General features: G+C 42.5%; 1 protein-coding gene across 3 annotated transcripts in view; it reads right to left on the bottom strand.

Moving 5' to 3' along the window:
• NEK10 (NIMA related kinase 10) overlaps nucleotides 1-17,153 on the bottom strand; it is a 266,495-nt gene that overhangs the window by 109,654 nt on the left and 139,688 nt on the right. For all 3 annotated transcript variants that reach the window (XM_040432102.1, XM_040432101.1, XM_040432100.1), the window contains one exon: nucleotides 15,528-15,603. In XM_040432102.1, the coding sequence (XP_040288036.1) occupies nucleotides 15,528-15,603 (76 nt within the window). The remainder of the gene's footprint in view (nucleotides 1-15,527; nucleotides 15,604-17,153) is intronic.

The raw sequence follows: 17,153 nt of genomic DNA on the forward strand, positions 1-17,153 counted from the left end.
GAAGTAGGTGGCGCAGGCACATGACATCAGTGAGTTACGGCCGGCCGCCCTGCTCTGCCTGCTACAGGACAATTAGTAAGTAGTACAGATGGGGCTGGGCATCGGAACTTCAATTAAAGTTATTATTATAAAAGGTTTAGGCATTAAGGAAGTGAGTTAGCGGCGGGGCCGGAGTACAGTGACCGCACCGGCCCTGCCGTATTTGCATGACACCGGCCCCTCCTCCCTCCAGCTTATACATCGCAGTCTGCGATGCTGCAGCATTGCAGACTGCGATGTAAAATGGCAGCATTCGCCCCATAAGACGCAGGGGCATTTTTCCCCCACTTTTGGGGGGGGAAAGTGCATCTTATGGGGCGAAAAATACTGTACTAACTTGTCTAAACCTGATATTTCCCTCTCAGTGTGTGGCACTACCATAATGCCTGATCTTTTCTTCACCTCCTGTAATTAACCTCTCAACTGCTCATGCCGCCTGCACCTCAAAACATTTCTAGAATTTTCCCTTTTCTCACTGTGGAAACAACAAAAACCTATCATTGTTTCCCTGATCCAATTTCATCTTGATTACTCAAAATAAAAAGGAAAAAGTATGGTACCATATTAGTAGAAAACGATTGCCCTTATCAAGAGAAACAAAATAAGAGTCTTGAAGGTATGATACATTTTAATGGCCATCAAAAGGAGAAACAATGATCTTACATAGCAAACTTTTGAGACCAGAGTTGTCTTGAAAGTTTGCTATGTAACATCATTGCTTCTTTTTTTGCTGGCCATTATAAGGTATCATACCTGCAAGACTCTTATTTTGTTTTTCTTAATAAGAGCACAAAACTAGTCATCTTGATTACTGTAACTCACTGCTAATCTCCCCCTCCAATCCACCCTTAATTCTCATCTATCTGTCTAAGCGCTACTACAATGCCTCCACCTTGTGCCAGTCATTGCCCTGGTTGCCCAAACAGTATAGGATTCAATTTTATCTTCTCACTCTCACACACAAAGCTCTAGACAGCACTGCAACCCCCCTACCCCCATATCTCCCCCCTTATCTCTGTCTAACAGCCTACCCGTGCTCTACTCTCTGGAAATAATTAAAGACAAATATCCACCATAATCCATGATTTCTCCTAAACTGTATAAGTTTTCTGGAATGTGCTATCCCAGGAATTCCCAACATACATAGGGGGAATGTTTTTAGTGATCAACATATTAATCAAACTAATAATCCCTATTAGTACACACAAAACCTGTCCTAATCATACAGGAGGACAATTTACTTCACAACACTGAGCTAAACAGCTGTCTCATCCTCCTCTCTGCTCTACTTTTCAGGGATTATGATCCTGAATACAGATGATAAGACCTTCAGCTGAATCTCTGTAGGAAAGAAGTTCATGAGGAGACAGGGCAGACTGTGATAATGGAGACTGCATACAAGCTGCTGTTCATTAGCCTCACCTTCCTCTCTGTACTTAAAGGGAACCTGTTACCGGGATTTTGTGTATAGAGCTGAGGACATGGGTTGCTAGATGGCTGCTAGCACATCCGCGATACCCAGTCCCCATAGCTCTGTGTGCTTTTATTGTGTAAAAAAACCGATTTGATACATATGCAAATTAAGCGGAGATGAGTCCTGTCCCTGACTCATCTCACATACATGACTCATCTCAGGTTAATTTGCATATGTATCAAATCGGTTTTTTTACACAATAAAAGCACACAGAGCTATGGGGACTGGGTATCGCGGATGTGCTAGCGGCCATCTAGCAACCCATGCCCTCAGCTCTATACACAAAATCCCGGTGACAGGTTCCCTTTAATATCTCCTCATGAACTCCATTTCTACAGAGATTCATCTGAAGATCTTTTCAGCTGCATTCATGTTCAGTATCCCTGACAAGCAGAGCAGAGAGGAAGATGAGGCAGCTCTTTAGCTCAGTCTTCTGAAGTAACTTGTCCTCCTGTGAGATTAGGAAAAGTTTTTTTGTTTACCAATAGGACGATGAACATTTTATTTCTCCTAATGATTGCTACTTAGACAGAATGAGCCATTATAAATAATGAAAGGTATTTGAGAATATATTTATTATTGCTGAGCGAATCGAAGTATCCAAAGTGGAATTCAATCCAAAGTTTAGAAAAAATTGGATTTGCAACGAATCTGAATTTAGTTGCATTTTGCGGTAATGAATAATTTTTTTCCTAAAATGGCGGCTACACATATTACAAAGTGAAAGTAAGAATTCCGGGAACGCAAGATCACCCATAACAAAATGCAGACAGCCAATAAGCAATTAGACAACCCTTTAAAAGACTCATCCTGCGCGGTCTCTGTCATTTCACTGTGAGCTGAGCCTAGGGAGAGACACGACATGTGCTAGGGATAGTGTTGCTAAAAGCGTTTAGAAGAACATTAATGCCCAGGAATTGTATACAGAAACAGGTAGTTTATCTGCCCAAGCTACAGGAGAGGAACAGGAGGAGCTGGAGGGCGATAAGTAAGACAAGGCGGATGACCCCAACAGGCCATGGCAGTATGCAGTGGAGATGGAGGCAGGGAGTCCCTCCAATTCCCTTGCACAAATGGCCAGATGCATGCTAAGTTGTTTGCGTAGTGACAGATGCATTATCACCATTTGGCAGAGGGATAACTACTAACATCTCCACGATGTTAGACTCTCGCTACCAGGAAAAAATGTGGCCCTTTTTTCCACCTTCTGAGAGGGATGATAAACTCAACTACTATCGAGACATCCTATGTAGTCGGTTGGTCACTGCCTATGTGCACAATCGCCCATCCTCACAAAGGGCTGACTGGGGGGACCCTCTGAGTTCACTCTCCAATGTCATGACTGCTGGAGGAGGGATAGGGGTGGGGGACAGGAGCAGCACCAGCTCCATCAGCAGCAACTTGAGTCTCGAGTCTCTGATGGGCATATTTTTTCACCCACCTACTGAAGAAACCAACCAGCAGCAGCAGGAAATGGATCAGAACCTGAACCAGCAGGTAGTGGCATACTTGGACTACACACCCTGTCAATCCAGATCCAAGATCCTTTGAACTACTGGGCAGCCAAATTTGAATTGTGGCTGCAACTGGCTGAGTTTGCCCTGGACAAGCTTTCCTGCCTGGCCAGTAGTGTGGCATCAGAGCGGGTGTAGTGAGGCAGGGAGCATAGTTACCCCAAAAGGGAACTCACCTTTCAACACAAAATGTTGAGAAATGAAGCTTTATAAATGAATCAGGAGTGGATTTTATAAATGAATCAGGAGTATTTTTACAGCATTCACCTAAGGGATTAAGTCAGGAGACATTTTTATAGAGCAGATCGTTACGGACGTGGCAATACCCAATGTGTATACTTTTTCCTATTTATTTAAGTTTTACACAATAATAGCATTTTTGAAACAAAAAAAATGATGTTTTAGTGTCACCATAGTCTGAGAGCCATATATTTTTTATTTTTTTGACCGATTGTCTTAGTTAGGATCTCATTTTTTTGCAGGATGAGGTGATGGTTTGATTGGTACTATTTTGGAGGGCATATGCCTTTTTGATTGTTTGGTGTTGCACTCTATGTGATATTAGGTGACAAAGAATTGCCTTTTTGGCACAGTTTTTATTTTATTTTTATCACTGTGTTCACGTGAGGGGTTAGGTCATGTGATATTTTTATAGAGCTGGTTGTTACGGATGCGGCAAAACCTAATATGTATACTTTTTTTATTTATTTCACTTTAGCACAATAATAGCATTTTTGAAACAAAAAATTATGTTTTAATGTTTTCATGTTCTGACAGCTATAGTTCTTTTTTTTTGTTGAGCGGTTTTCTTATGTAGGGGCTCATATTTTGTGGGATTAGGGGACTGCTTTATTGGTACCATTTTGTGAGACTTTTTGTGATGTAAGGTGACAAAAAATTGCTTTTTTTTGACAGTTTTTATTTTATTTTTTTATGGTGTTTATCGGACGGGGTGGATCATGTGATATATTTATAGAGACAGTCGTCACGGACGCAGCAATACAAATATGTAAAAAAAAAAATTTCTATTCATTTTTTTTTTTTTAAATAAAACACTTTATTTTTTTATTTAAAAAAAAAATTTATTTTACACTTTGCGTCCCCCATAAGGTCATACAAGACCTCTGGGGGACATTTAACTTCACATTTTTCACTATTGATTTCTGGCTGACATAGTAGCCCCAGTTACAGGGGAAATACACCCCCCAGAAAGGCTGTACAGCACTGTCCAGACTCAGTTCAGGGCTGATCAAAGTCTGTGGAAGACCCGACAGCTCCTGCACTCTCCCGGCCCTGGCGGTCACATGACCACCGGGCCGGGACAGGAAGTGCATAGCTGAGCGCTTTGTATACGATCTAGAAGATAGTGACACGTGGGAACTTTCCCTGCCTTCCCTCTGGGTTGCCCTGCTGTCACTGACAGCAGGCTCCCCGCTCGGCAGCTGCATGATTAGCGTGCATCTGCCATCTCTGAATGGACGTTTTTTAGAACGTCCATTTAGAGATAAACAACCGCCCATAGGACGTTTATATCCTATGGGCGGTAGGGAAGTGTTTAAAAAATTATACCGCCCATAGGACGTTTATATCCTATGGGCGGTAGGGAAGTGTTTAAAAAATTAATAAAAAATATATATTCATGAATCTGTTTTTTTATTAGCAGGAAAATAGGCTTTGTGCTTAGAAATTATAAAAAGAAACCCATTTCAAGGGCAGTTACTTAGAAGAGAAGGAGTACAATTTATCAAACATTCTGGCAAAGCTCTTATTTAAAATGTTCAGTTTCAAGTAGTTCATGTGAAGTTGATAATCAAAATTGTGACGCAAAGTGGATTTGCTTTGCTTCCAACACTTATTTCTATGCAGCATTGTATATGCAGTGGCTCGGTGGTTAGGCTACTTTCACACTTGTGTTGTTAATTCCAGTTTTGACATCCGGCAGAGGATCTCAATACCGGAATTAAACGGATCCGTTTTGATTTTGTACATCAGGATGCATCGCCAGTTTTCAGGAGTAAAAAAAGATTTCAGTCCAGGTGCACTGGATGCCAAAGGATGCACTTAATTTATGACAAGGGCTGCGCCTCACCATAAATGAGTCATATTCTTCGGCAGCACAGGGGATGCTGGTTAATGATAAATTCCATCATGCTTACTTCTTTTCAAAATCCAATGATGTCCAGCTGGCAGAAACAAGTGGTACCCCCATCTACTGTTAGGAGATCTGACCAGAAGTGGTCTTCGTGGAAGAATTGTGGCCAAAAGGCCATATCTTCAATGTGAAGACAAGGTTAAGCGGCTCAACTATGCATAACATAACAGGAACCAGCAAGCAGAAAAATGTCAGCAGGAACTCTTAACTGATCAGTTAAAATTTGAACTATTTGGCTGTTACAGAAGGCAGGTTGTTCACCACAGGGCTGGAGAGCAGTAAAATAATGAGTGTCTGCGGGCAACAGTGAAGCATGGTGGAGGTTCCTTGCAAGTCTGGGGCTGCATTTCAGCAAATAGAGTTTGGGATTTGGTCACAATTAATGGTGTCCTCAATGCTAAGAAATTTAAGCAAAAATGTATCCATCATTCAATACCATCATGGAGGTGCCTGATTGGCTACAAATTTATTCTGCATCAGGACAATAACCCCAACCTTATAGCTAATGCCATTAAGAAGTATCTTCACCATAAAGAAGAACAAGGAGTCCTGGAAGTAAAGATCTCTGCCCCACATAGCCCCGATCTCAACATCGCGTTTGTCTGAGATTACATTAAAAGACAAAAAGATATGAGCAAGCCTACATTCACAGAAGATCTGTGGTTAGTTCTCCAAGATGTTTGGAAGAATTGATGCTGTTTTGAAGGTAAATGGTGGTATTGATTTGATTGAGATTTTTCATGTTCTTTCACTTTGCATTTTATTAACTAATAAAAATAAATCATTATTACTTCTATTTTTGAAAGCATTCTTACTTGGCAGCATTTTTCCACACCTGACTAAAACTTTCAAATGTATGGCGCATGTCATGTTTTTAAAGATGGCGCCTACCACACAGGAGGAGAGCAGGCACAGTCTGAAAGGAAACAACTATGATCACAGATTTTTAACCCCTCAGATGCCATAGTCAATTGCGACCATGGTATCAGAGTGGTCATTTACTGGGAGCAGGCTGCCCAGAGACTGAGCACCTACTCACGAGGAGATCACCAGAGCATTTGCTTTGGCACTCTTGGGCCTTGTGCAGGCTCCCAGGCCTGCCACAGCTAAGTTTCTATTAAATCTTGCCTGTGGTTGGACTTAATAGGAACACAGCGATTTTACCATAGACTTAAATAGTAAACTACTGCAGTTTATAGTATAATGTCCGAATTATTAAAATATATAAGTATTTGTCCTGTATGGTGAATGCTGTAATAGACGAAAAATCTAAATTGTGAATCACCATTTTTTTACTACAAGAAAATTTAGACTAGAACATTCAGATTCACAGGTGCATATCCATGAAGAAAACATGAGTGATAAAAAAGAAAATGGCTGCACACCATTATACATACAAACAATAGAGCTAAGAAATGGGGATCATTGTAAATAAAAGTGGCATCATACCTACTATAAATGAGTCAATGGAAGCTCTCAGCGCACATATTTGATCAAAAGTGTGTCGGGCCCATCTACCAGGCGTCAAGGTGGCTTCCGCAGATGGGTCCCTAACACTAATATACTGCCTCTCTTGGACTTACACTGCCCTGAAAACTGTAGGCTCAGGCAAGTCCAAGAGAGGCAGTATATTAGTGTTAGAGACCCATCTGCGCAAGCCACCTTGACGCCTTGAGCTTCCATTGAGGTAGTAGGTATGATACCACTTTTATTTAGAATGATCCCAATTTCTTAGCTCTATCGTTTGTATGTATAATGGTGTGCATCCATTTTCTTTTTTATCAATCATGTTTGCTTTATGGATATGCACCTGTGATTCTGAATGTTCGAGTCAAAATTTTCTTGTAGTATTAATTGAGGGTAGCGCCTCTTTTAGACTGAACAACGCCCATCTACCTGGGACTTCTGAGCAGAGTATAAATATAGCTGGTTCCTACACTGCCCTGAAAACTGTAGGCTTAGGTAATTCCAAGAGAGGCGGTATATTAGTGGTAGGGACCCATCTGCGGAAGCCACCTTGACGCCTGGTAGATGAGCCCGACACACGTTTGATCAAATATGTGCGCTAAGAGCTTCCATTGACTCATTTATAGTAGGTATGATACCACTTATTTAGAATGATCCCCATTTCTTAGGTCTATTGTTTGTGTTTATAATGGTGTGCAGCCATCGCCATTTTTTTAGTCACCTAGCCTTCCAAATAATTGAATAAAAACTGATCAAAAAGTCATACATACCCCAAAATGGTAAAAATTAAGCTTGCACTAAAAAAACAGCTCTTACATGGCTCCATAGTCATAACAAAAAAGTTATGAGTTCCAGAATGTGGCGATGCAAAGAAAAACATTTTTATCAAAGCTGTTTTTATTTTATTAAAAGTATTAAAAGAAGAGAAAACTAAATAAATTTGGTATCGCTGTAATCATACTGACCCCCAAAATAAAGACATGTAATTTTTAATGCACAGTGCATGCTGCTAAAACAAAACCCATAAAACCATAGCTGAATTGAAATTTTTTTCCAGTACCACCTCATTGCAATTTTCTCCAGCTTCCCACTACGTTGTATGAAATATTAAATTGTGCTATTAGAAGTACAACTTGTCCTGCAAAATGGCTATGTGAACGTAAAAATGAAAAGAGTTATGGCTCTTGGAAGGTGAAAAAAAAGAAATTAATGAAAATGGCCGCATCAGGAAGGGGTTAATGAGACACTGTGGCAAAAACCTATTCAGCCCCTTTCACTCCTTTAAGCAAGAAGAGTCACCAGACTGGCATCAACACATTTTTAGGGTGAAACTAAATAAAGAGGTTGTCGACTTTCTGCTCAGATTTTAGAAATGCCATACATTGACATGTTATACAAGAAGAAAAAAATCTATACCACTTCAGGGCTTACCTTAGCACACATGGTGAAGACCCTTCCATACCCAAGGGTAACATATGTAAACAAAGTGCGGCATCTAAACCTTCCAAAGATGGTGGTTGTATTCTCTACTGTGTAGGTGCACATGCAGGAGATTCTGCTGCTTTGAGCTAGGCATAATTTTTAAGTTGCTGCCATCATGCAGGACATCATTGTATGGCATTTCTGAACATTGAGCAGAATGCAGACAACTTCTTGATTGTGGTAATTGAATCAACATGAAAGAAAGGCTTGTATTAAAGTTTTGGTTGTAATAGTGTAGAATTAAAGGGTAGGAGCCGACAACCCCCAGTAAAAAAATAAATAAATAAAAAGAAGAACTGTTCACTGTCCCCCTATTCCAGAGCCAATTGCCCTTACAGCCACTTCTGGTGCTGGCCAGACCAGAAGTGTTTTGGTCCCATGGCCATTGTGGCCAATCATTGACCTCAGCAATCACATCTGCTTGAACGGTCACTACCACATCACTAGCAGTGATGTGTCATTCAAGCACATGTGACGATTGAGGCCGGTGAATGCTGCAGCAGTTACCGGACCAGGAGACTTCTGGTGCGGCTGGGAGCAGCAAAGCAATGGTGATGGAATGGCAGGATTGCGGACAGGTGTTTTGTTTTTTTCTTTCTTATGGGGCACACCATAGCCTGGACAACCCCTAAGAAGGCACTCATATTGATAATATATTGCACATGATCTAATGATGATGAGACTCTGTCCTGTCTGTTTTTGAAATCCAGTTAGATATCTTCCTCACACATAAAAACTGGATTAATATTATTTTTAATTAACACTTTAAAATATAGGGCTTTCATAACAATATCATTTATAGATTCATTTATATTTATAAATTTAACCTAGACGTTCTTGCTCCTTTAATTTTCATTTTGGGTCTTTGAGTCTATGATGTCCTATCTCTGGTTTTAAATGTGATAATGTCTTTTTCATGTTAGCAAACTAACACAGCATCATTCATATAAGTGTTACTGGATGTCAGAATCAGGTGACCTCTAATACTTTCTATTTTTGTGTTTATTTCCCCTTTTGAGCAATGGGTTCTAATTAATGCTGATCGAGCACCAAAGTGCTTGGGTGCTCGAGTAGAACACCTCGGGATGCTCGGGTGCTCTCCCGAGCACCTCAGCACAATGGAAGTCAATAGGAGAACCCGAGCATTAAACCAGGCACCCTCTGCTTTGAAGAGGGGAGGGTGTCTGGTTCACATGAAAAGGTCAGAAATTTATGGAAACACCACTAAAGTGGTTCGGGAACAGCATGGGGAGGCTGTCTGGATGCATCTTGGACTCATAGGTCGCTGCTGGGAACGATGTTGTCCGAGTAGTACACCACTTTTACAGACTGACAATAATACGCACAAAACCAAAGATAAAATCGATTTTAGAGGAAAAATTGTTAGGAAACATTCTGTCCTGTATATTTACTAGTATATAAAGTGCAAGTGTTGCCAAAAATTACAAGGAAGAGGCCCTCCGATACAACCTGTATATCACATAAAGGAGGGCCTCATTCACATTGTGGTACAATTGTTCAGGTAGTGGGACTCCTACACTCATAAAGCCTATGCACTAAGTGAAAGAGCTTCCAAAAATTACAAGGAACCAGCACTCCAATACACCCTTTATTACACATAAAGGAGGGCATCATACATCCTTGAAAAATTATGATTGATGGCCTGCTGGTGACCCTCAAAAACATTTGGAGCAAGGGCCTGCTGGTGACCCTCTATAACATTAGGGGTGAGGGCCTGCTGCTGATCTGACCATCTAAAACATTAGGGGTGAGGGTCTGCTGCTGAGCTGACCATCGAAAAAATTATGGTTGAGGGTCTGCTGGTGAGCTGACTCTCTAAAACATTAGGGGCGAGCGCCTGCTGCTGATCTGACCATGGAAAAAATTATGGTTGAGGAACCTGCTGCTGAGCTGACCATGGAAAAAATTATGGTTGAGGAACCTGCTGCTGAGCTGACCATAGAAAAAATTATGTTTGATGGCCTGCTGCTGAGCTGACCATGGAAAAAATTATGGTTTAGGGCCTACTGCGGAGCTGACCATGGAAAAAATTATGGTTGAGAGCCTGCTGCTGAGCTGACCATTGAAAAAATTATGGTTGAGGGCCTGCTGCTGAGCTGACCCTCTAAAACATTAGGAGCGAGGGCAGTCTAATATGCATGTTGATATGATGGAGGAGGAGGACGAGAAAAGGAAGATTGAACCATATACCCTTTTTTGTGGTGGAAGGGGTGCATAGGAATACAGTGTATTCATTACACCATAAAAGCCACATTTAAAGAGGACCTTTCACCAGAATAAAACCTCTAAACTGACTATACAGACGTGTAGAGCGGCGCCCAGGGATCCCCCTGCACTTACTGTTATCCCCGTGCGCCGCTCCGTTCGCCCGGTATAGCCTCTGGTATCTTCATAGTTAGGCTCCACCCAGGGGAACCTGCCGCGGTCTACTTCTCCTATGCTGTAGCGCTGGCCAATCGCAGCGCTCAGCTCATAGCCTGGCTATGAGCTGAGCGCTGCTATTGGCCAGCGCTACAGCATAGGAGAAAGAGACGCCGGCAGGTTCCCCTGGGTGGAGCCTAACTATGAAGATACCAGAGGCTATACCGGGCGAACGGAGCGGCGAGTCAGGGCCAGTCAGAGGACGAGCGCGTTCGCTGGCCCTGTCAATCAACATGAGGAGGGGGCGTCATTATGAAAGGAGGATGCGGCTGCTACCAGCAAGTAGCCGCCCTACTTGCTGGTAGAGAGGTAATTTACATATTATAAAAGTCAGTTTTTTGAAGAAACTACAGAACGAAAATCAGTAAGAGCATTATATATTGATATATCGCAGTAGAATTTAAGTAGCCAAATTTAAGTAGCCAAAAAAAAAAATATGACTTTAGTGGGGTGACAGAAGCCCTTTAAAGTGACTTTATGTTCAGCCACTTTCCTCTGGTGGAGTAGAGAAGTCAGGGGAAATCCAGGCCTTGCTCATTTTGATAAGAGTCAACCTGTCATCATTTTCAGTTGACAGGCGGATGCGCTTATCAGTTATTATGCCCCCAGCAGCACTAAATACCAGCTCTGACAAAACGCTGGCGGCAGGGCAGGCCAGCACCTCCAAGGCGTGGAGCGCCAGTTCGTGCCACGTGTCCAGCTTGAACACCCAATAATTGTGAGGGATCATTGAGGACGCTGACACGGTCTGCTATGTACTCCTTTACCATCTTCCAAAACTTTTCTCTCCTTGTGACACTAGGCCGCGCATCAGGGTAAGGGGGCTGGAGGAGTGTCATGAAACTGTCCAAGGCCTTGGAGAGTGTTGCCTTGCCTCTGTTGGAACTGCTGTATGTTCACCTCATATCCCCTCAGTTGCCCAAGGAACTACGTACTCTGCTGCCAGCGTTGTCAGTTGGAAATTTTTGGACCAATTTTTCCACAAGGACCTTCTGGTATTGCACAATTTTGATAGTCCTCTCCACCACAGTAATGAGAGATGAGAAGTTCTCTTTGTAGCAGGGGTCGAGAAGGGTGAACAACCAGTAATCGGTGTTGGCCAAAATGCGTATAAAGTGAGGGTCACGAGAAAGGCAGCATAACATAAGGTCAGCCATGTGTGCCAGAGTCCCAACAGACAAGACAGCGCTGTCCTCATCAGGAGGATGACTCTCAATCTCCTCATCGTCTTACTCCTCTTCGGTCCATCCACGCTGAACAGTTGGAATAAACCTGCTGTGGGTACTACCCTCTGTAGTGGAGGCAACCGTCTTCTGCTCCTCCTCATCATCATCATCATCCAATTCGTGCTGGGAAGACGAACAAAGGGTGGTATGGCTATCAACCTGTGTACTGTCTTCCCCCATTTCCACATCTTCCACAAGCAAAGTGTCCTCCTTCATTGTGAGCAGCGAGCGTTTCAGTAGACACAGAAGTGGGATGGTTATGCTGATAATAGCGGCATCACCGCTCAACATCTGTATTGATTCCTCAAAGTTGCGTAAAACCTCACAAAGGACAGACATCCAAGCCAACTCATCGCTTGTGAAGAGCGGAAGCTGACTGGAAAGGCGACGACCATGTTGCAGCTGGTATTCCACTACTGCCCTCTGCTGCTCACAAAGCCTGGCCAACATGTAGAAAGTGGAGTTCCAGCGTGTGCTCACGTGGCACAAAAGTTGGTGAGCTGGCAATTGCTGTAGATGACTTTCGGAAATGGGCACACACATGGCGCACCTTCACCGGTAGCTCAGGCAAATTGGGGTAGGTTTTGAGAAACCGCTGAACCACTAAGTTGAACACATGGGCTAGGCATGGTATGTGTGCGAGCTTGCCGAGCTCCAAAGTCGCCACCAAGTTACGGCCATGCCTGGTTCTAGGTTGAGTGGCGAGTGCCACAGCTCAGTCTGGTCCCTTATACCCTGCCACAGCTCTGCGGCGGTGTGCTGTTTGTCACCTAAACATATTAGTTTCAGCACAGCCTGTTGCCGCTTTTCCACTGCAGTGCTGACTGGTGCTGCAAGATGAGAATTCAGAGGTGTAAGTGTAGGAAAAGGAGGAGAAGGGGGGGGGGTTGCAGCAACTATTGTAGGTGGTGGCGGAAATCCTGATGGAAGTAAGGCCCGCAATCCTTGGCGTCGAAAGCACCTGTGCCATCCCAGGGTACGACACGCTCCCGGCCTCCACAACATTCACCCAGTGTGCCGTCAGAGAAATGTAGCGTCCCTGGCCACAAGCACTTGTCCATGTGTCAGTCAATATGTGGACCTTCCCAATAACTGCGTTGGTCAGGGCACGGGTGATGTTACGGGACACATGCTGGTGTAAGGCGGGGACGGCATACCGGGAAAAATAGTGGCGGCTGGGGACTGAGTAACGAGGGACCGCCACCACCATCAGGCAGTGTCCACAAGCCTAAATGACAACATTTCCAGGGCCAGCAATTTGGAAAGGTGCGCATTTAGTGCTATGGCATTTAATGGTATATATGCTTGCAAGTATGTCACACGTACAGTAGCGCAGGTTTTGTAAGTGTATGCGCAAATAAATGAAACTGAATGTCACTGCTATTTAGGATGTGCAAACATTATACAGGAGATGTAGCGCAGGTAATGTCGCTGCAGTCACCAGCGGCTAATAAAAAATTACAGGGAATGTCACAGCTATTTGGGATGCGCAAACGTTGTACAGGAGATTTAGAGCAGGTAATGTCGCAGCTGTCACCAGCGGCTAATTAAAAATTACAGGGAATGTCACAGCTATTTGGGATGCGCAAACGTTATACAGGAGATGTAGCGCAGGTAATGTAACTGTCCGCAGAGGACGCCGTCTACGTAAAAAGTATACTGGATGTCACAGATATTTTAGTGTGCGCACACGTTAAACCGGAGATGTAGCGCAGATAATGTCACTGTCCGCAGCGTCTACGTAAAAAGTACACTGGATGTCAGCTATTTTTAGGATGCGCACATGTTATACAGGAGATGTAGCGCACGTAATGTCACTGTCCGCAGCGTCTACGGAAAAAGTACACTGGATTTCACAGATATTTTTAGGGCGTGCAAACGTTATACAGGAGGTGTAGCGCAGTCTGCAGCGCCGAACAATTGCAAGCGATTTAGCGCAGGTTGCGCTAATAATATATATTGCTGCCAGATACAACAATAGTCCATAAAAGGACTTTTGGGTCTCTAACACCAACCCTGCCTAACCAAAAAATAAAATTCAATTCTCTACACTATCTGTCCCTTCTACAGCACACCTCTCCCTGACTACGACTGGCCGAACCACGCCTCATCGGGTGATTTATAGCACCCAATGACGCGTTCCGGGCAGCCAATCACTGTAATGCCAGTAACCAACATGACTACGGCATTACAGTAAGTGGCAGTACTTACCAGCACATATATTGGCTGCGTAGCAGCCAACAAACGTGCAGGGAGGAGACTCGAGTACGGCCGAACACCGCAATGTGCCGAGCATTGCAATGCTCGAGCCGAACTGGTGTTCGGCCGAGCATGCTCGATCATCACTAGTTCTAATAGCATATATCATTGGAAAATGTCTTTAATAAAACTAATAAAGCTGGAATAATAAACTATGAGGTGAAGCAATCTTTTTCATAAAAATGTATATATTAGGAGTAAATCATACTTTTTGTAGCCCTACTTGATTTAACTATGAAGCTGCAGCCCAAAGAGGCCAAGTAAACTGCGGCGTCTGAAATCTTGTAGACTACAGCTGTCACTCAACAGTTAAAATCAGTCAGCAGCACTGCAAATAGTCGCAGTTTAGCCCAGACCTTAGTCTAACTTTAATATCTGCTGAATGTTTTTATTGGGGCATTCCTCTACTTTCCATTAATCTGATATCATACATTTTCATAAAATATGCTGTTGGTCATAATGAACTGTCCTCTAAATGTGAGAGTGAGATGTTGTAACTTGTTAACAAGACCTTTAAGCTGATGTGAGATGTGCAGGTTTAAGTTGGGAGGTCCAAACGTCTGGTTCAGGCTGATGTGTGAGGTGGAAGTCGGAGCTCCCCAGTAATTTCTGATGTTCTTCATAATTGAACCCTGACTGAAAATCTTCTAAACTGGACAGAATAGCATAACAGAGTATCATGTTTTGGGGGGTACTGTCTCTCCTTGGGCAGAAAGCGCCTCAATCTGTGTGAGGAGACTTATAGGCCATACATGCTCCTGGAAAGGGTTGCAAATGAGCTCTTAACAAGCTCTGTCTCTAATGCCACCAGATGTAAGGTAGCTATCCTATAAGTCAATGTTCGACCGTGGCTTAACTGGGTGAGAGGCCTAGGTCAGGATTTGGGGGCTACTATCTCTCCTTGGGGAGAGAGTGCCTTTATCAGTGTGAGTAAACTTTTAGGTTATACATGCTCCTCTATAATTCTGGAAAGAAAGGGATACAAACGAGCTCTTAACAAGCTCTGCCTCTAATGCCACCAGATGTAAGGCAGCTATCCTATAAGTCAATGTTCCACCCTTTAAATAGGCCTCGAGACATGACTCAGATATAAAATAAGCCAGTAACTAGGCCTCTCACCCATTTAAGCCAGTACTCTCTGCTCTGCACTGATGAAGGGCAATCACCCCAAAACTGAGGTGCTGGTTTATTCAATATCCGAGTTATGTCTCAAGGCCTATTTAAAGGGTCAAACATTGACTTATAGGATAGCTTCTTTACATCTGATGGCATTAGATGCAGAGCTTGTTAAGAGCTCATTTTCATCCCTTTCTTCCCAGAGTATTGTGTGTCTCTAACACTAGTCTACATATAGTATTACCACCAATGTGTCAGTTAAATCAAATTTTAGTTGACATTCATGTAAAGTGATTGCATTTGTACCTTGTATTTTTACTGTAATTACTAAAACTGATGAATAATAGTGACCTTACCAGGAGTACAGAATAGTTCCAACAATAGACGTTAGTTTGCTGTTTTCTTGCTTCTGCTTGGCAAGGCCAAAGTCAGCTACAAAATGACAAATGTAATTAATATTAATATGTATCCACCAAAAAGTTAAGCATCTATTTTTAAGTATAACAATCAATTTACATTCCAGTTTCATTTGCACGTTTTAGTCAAGTGCCATCTGTGTATTTTTTACACCTACTAATGCACCAGTTGCCATGCATTTTAATAAGCATTTCCCACATTAATATGAAACAAGAAATCCCAATCAGAACTGTAGAACTGTGGCTTTCTGTACCAGCTTGTTAGGTGATATATGCTTTGCTATAATTAGGTGTTTTTAACTTAATCGGCATACAGCAAATATAACTTAGCTAAAACATTTTCTAGAAATAATACACCAAGAGATAAGAAATGAGGAATACATCTCTCCAAAATAGAAACTAGTAATTAAAAACTAAGTATGAATTTGTGAGAAAAAACATAATTAAATCAGCCTAAACTCCAACCCTTTCTGATGCGACCATTTTCTATCTTTTCGTTTAGTTTTTTAGTTTTTTTTACTCCCTGCCTTCCATGTTCACATTCTATATTACAACCTGTTTTCCGACAGACAAGTTGTACTATTTAATGGCACCATAATGCATATGATGTAGAGGGGGGAAAAAACATAAATATATATAAGATAAAATTGGGAAAAAAAACACAATTTCGCCATCGTTTTATGGTTTTTTTTTGTAATCCCTATTGGGTAAAAATTAAGTTAACATCATTCAACAGGTCAGTATGATTACAGTGACACCAATTTTTTTTTTATAGTTTCTTATGTTTTAATACTTTTTTCGCATTGCCATATTCTGACATCCATAATGGGGTATTATCAATTTTGATCACTTTATAGTCATTGTGTTGGGGGGAGGTCATTTTGATTTTCTTTTCTGTTACATCAAGCATGTCAAACTCAAAGGCTAACATGGGCCAAAAAAACAAAATTTAAGTTTATGTGGGCCGCATAAAAAAAACAAAAAAAAACGTACATTTTCATAGAACAACATTGTTGTTTCATGACTGCTGACCCCCAACATCCCGTTGCCCAATAACACAAGTGAGACCTAAATATATATACAAATATTAAACTTCACTATAAGACGCACCTAGGTTTTTGAGGAGGAAAATAAGAAAAAAATATTTTTAACCAAAAGTTGTGCTTTTGGTGGGCTTTGAATTAATGGTGGTCTGTGCATGACACTATTATGGGGGATCTGTGGATGACGCACTGTCATGTGGGGGATCTGTGGATGGCACTGTTATGGGGGACCTGTGGATGGCACTGTTATGGGGGATCTGTGGATGGCACTGTTATGGGGGATCTGTGGATGGCGCTGTTATGGGGGATCTGTGGATGGCGCTGTTATGGGGGATCTGTGGATGGCGCTGTTATGGGGGATCTGTGGATGGCGCTGTTATGGGGGATCTGTGGATGGCGCTGTTATGGGGGATCTGTGGATGGCGCTGTTATGGGGGATCTGTGGATGGCACTGTTATGGGGGATCTGTGGATGGCACTGTTATGGGGGATCTGTGGATGGCACTGTTATGGGGGATCTGTGG

Source organism: Bufo bufo, chromosome 5 (assembly GCF_905171765.1).
Source record: "Bufo bufo chromosome 5, aBufBuf1.1, whole genome shotgun sequence".
Classification (NCBI taxonomy): Eukaryota; Metazoa; Chordata; class Amphibia; order Anura; family Bufonidae; genus Bufo; species Bufo bufo.